General features: G+C 41.4%; 1 protein-coding gene across 1 annotated transcript; it reads right to left on the reverse strand.

The window, feature by feature from the left end:
• Window positions 1–1,826: 1,826 nt before the first annotated feature.
• Window positions 1,827–2,973, reverse strand: LOC149150526 (acetolactate synthase 3, chloroplastic-like). The gene is made up of 3 exons (XM_089442848.1): window positions 2,799–2,973; window positions 2,458–2,691; window positions 1,827–2,389 (listed from the first exon to the last, which is right to left on the reverse strand). Exons 1-3 carry the CDS (start codon window positions 2,971–2,973, stop codon window positions 1,827–1,829), a joined length of 972 nt encoding a protein of 323 aa, XP_089298974.1.
• Between the last annotated feature and the right edge of the window lie 284 nt (window positions 2,974–3,257).

Here is a 3,257-nt window from a genome sequence, read left to right on the forward strand (position 1 = left end):
ACAATGGAGTAATTATGGGCGGCCCTAGCATTAGGATTGATAGTCACGCATTTAGCGGAACCTTTCAGTATCCATGGTATAGTCTCGACAGGGGGTCGCTCAATATGAAGGTCGGTATTTCCAGGAGCAGTTTTGTCCTTGGATGTTTCATTTTCACCGTAATCATGAGACCAAGTGGCCACATGGACGTTAGAACTCATCATGAAACCATTTGATCATTTCTCCCCTTCCCGGTTGCCCCCTGTAGAGGTACCAAGATTTGAACTCGCACCAACAAGCATTTGCTGCCCTTGGGGAAAAGGGTTGGTTAACATAGCTTGAGAGCTAGAAGTCCATTGCTACCCTAACAAGTGCTGAGCGTCTTGAATCTTTGGGCATAGATGAGTTAAATGGTCTCCACTGCATAGCTTGCATGGAAACTTGACTTTCATTGTAGACTCATTTCCACCACCACCAACATTATTGCCAGGTTTATTTGCGTCAGTCTTCCCATCTTGACTCTTTTTCTTACCTCGTCCTTTCTTTTTCCCATTGGAATTTTTATACTTCTCCCAAAGTATTTTTTTAGTTGGGAATTCATTGGGCGCAGTTGGGCCACAGGCACTAATAGGTAATCAACAGGTAAAACTCGTGATCTCCACCCGAAATTAAGCAGATTTAAATTTTTTTAAGTGTTTTAAGACATATGTGTATACACATGCGTTTAGCTCAGGGAAATGTCACGTATAGGGAGTAAAACATTGTTTTTTAAGTATTTGGACCAGTTCTAGAAGGATGGATTGCCCTAGGCCATGAGTGCAGCATCACAAACATCTAGAGTGAGATTTGGAGCTATAACACTCATTTTGGGATGAAGCTTCCAATAAGGAGCTTCATCTTGACCCTCCCTAGTGTTAGAGCCTAAATCTGCCTTAGGATGAAGGAAGGAAAAATTCAGGATAACCACGAACCATGCTCAGCCTCGTAGCTAGCCCTACGAGGACAAGATAGGGCTCTCTCCGGGTCAATCTCAGTGAAAATAAGCAATAGGGTCTGAGATGACTCAAAATGAATGCTAATTTTAGGCTAGTAAATAGATATGAAAAAGAGGTAATTGATTGAATGACTAAATTTTCTGGGATGTATGGGACAAAGGACAGCCTGAGCTAAGAAATTAAATCAAAGACACAGAGTGTTTCATGAGGCAAGGTAGGCAGGAAGTTTAGCAATCAAATTGTAGTAATATGGAGTGGAAAGACTGTTGAGAGGCTGAAAAGGGCATGTATAATGAATCCTTTTCAGACAGAAGAAGACACATAGAGGATGAATGCTTTCCAAGGCAGAGCAATAAATTGGATTCTACCTTTCTAACTTAAAAGCATTCAGTTGGAGATGATTATGAATGAACTGTAAAACATAACAGGATACATATGAAACAAAAAGAAAAAACAAATGCTAAACTCATACCATAGGAATCTCATGAATCAGAACTGTATCATTTCATTAATTCTCTGCCAAAACTGTACAATGAAAGCGCTCGGTTTTTCCTCCACACTACTCCCAGAATTCCAACCCCTTAAAAACGATTTTCAATACAATAAATAGACTCAATCTGTGGGAAAACAGATCGACACAAATGGGGAGTTGTTTAATCATTAACTAATAGAAGTTGGAAAGCCAACCACCTATTCTGAAAAAGAGCAGCGTTACATCTTGTTTTTCTCTGGTGACCAATTAAAAGGCAAAAAATGTAACGTGGATCCCATGAAATCGTGATTGAGGACAAAAATAGGCATTTCGTTCCTATCTTTCTGCTATGGTAGATATTTTCGCCTTAAATTTAGACTTCAGTAGGTGTCAATGTCTCTCAATGCATTTCTTTTCTGGAAAATGCTTAAAACGTTCCTGGCATTATTCCTTGTCTGCATATTGTTCAAAGGTGATGCCATTCGAAGGTCATATAGAACAATACTGCGGTCACTGGCAGTTGTCACAAATATATCTTTCTCTGCAGGATCTATGTCAATATGAACAATGCTGGCACGGCTTGCAAATGACTCCAATTTACCAGTTACTCTATCATCAAAGCAAACACCAAAAGCAAGCAACAGATCAGCTTTATCCACTGCATAATTGGCATAGACAGTCCCATGCATGCCCAACATCCCCAAGCTTTTCTCATGAGAAGATGAAAAAGATCCCAAGCCCATTAGAGTACTGGCCACCGGAATGCCTGTATGAGTTACAAACTCTCTGAGTTCCTTGCTAGCATTGAGGCAACCCCCACCAACGTAAAGGACAGGTTTATTAGAGTTAAACACAAGGCGCAGGATCTGTTCTAACTGAGAAATCTGTGGGGCTTTTGGGATTCTTTCAATATAACCATGAAGTTTTATTGCCTTGTTCCAATCTGGAACAACAACCAAAGGAATGTTGTCAAGCAATGCATCAGCAAGACCACTACCAAGTTGGTGGCACCAGGACCAGAAGTCGCAATGCAAACAACGACCTTTCCTGTAGACCTGGCATAACCCTCTGCTGCAAATATTTCTCCTTGTTCATGGCGACAAAGGACATTTTTTATGGTTTTGGATCGAGTAAGTGCCTGATGAATTTCCATAGATGCACCTCCAGGGTAGGCGAAGACATGCTCAACACCCTCTCGCTCTAAAGACTCTACAATGACATCCGCACCCTTTCTGGGCTCACTATCTGCATAACGTGACGTAAATGAACTTGGAAAACTCTTTGACAGATGTTTGTGACGGGTTCTTCAGTTCCGCTGCAGATTCACTCCAATCTTGTAATGTGTTCTCAACAGTTGGAGCTGTAGTTTTTTCGGCCAGATATCGAAGGCCCCTTTTTTGCACGAATTTTTCCCTCCTGACTGACCTTTACTGGCAACAAAACCTTTTGAAAGGATGGGTTGTTCTTTGCAGGCATGCAATGAGATCCCGAGATTATTTGACTTAATTTCAAATTAGCCATTGCCATGGCCAGATATATGCCAAAAGACTTGAGGCCTTGCTTCAGAATTCAATTCCCAGAAAATGTGCTCAAACAGCTAGATTTAGATCAGGCCTTGCTTCAGAACTCAACTCTTGACTGTAGCCGAGTTTGCCTCGAGTATCCTGGGCAGAGCGAGATCTTAGAGTTTGGAAGGAACACGTTCTTCCTCTCTAATCGGAAATCTGGTATCAAAAAAACTCAGTTTTGTTTGGATTTCTTCTTCCCTGGAGCGAAGGAGGCCGAATTGATTGGAATTTGAGAGAGAAGGC

Source organism: Pinus tabuliformis, chromosome 9 (genome assembly GCF_031772625.1).
Source record: "Pinus tabuliformis cultivar Carrire ecotype Pingquan chromosome 9, CPIR1, whole genome shotgun sequence".
Taxonomy (NCBI): Eukaryota; Viridiplantae; Streptophyta; class Pinopsida; order Pinales; family Pinaceae; genus Pinus; species Pinus tabuliformis.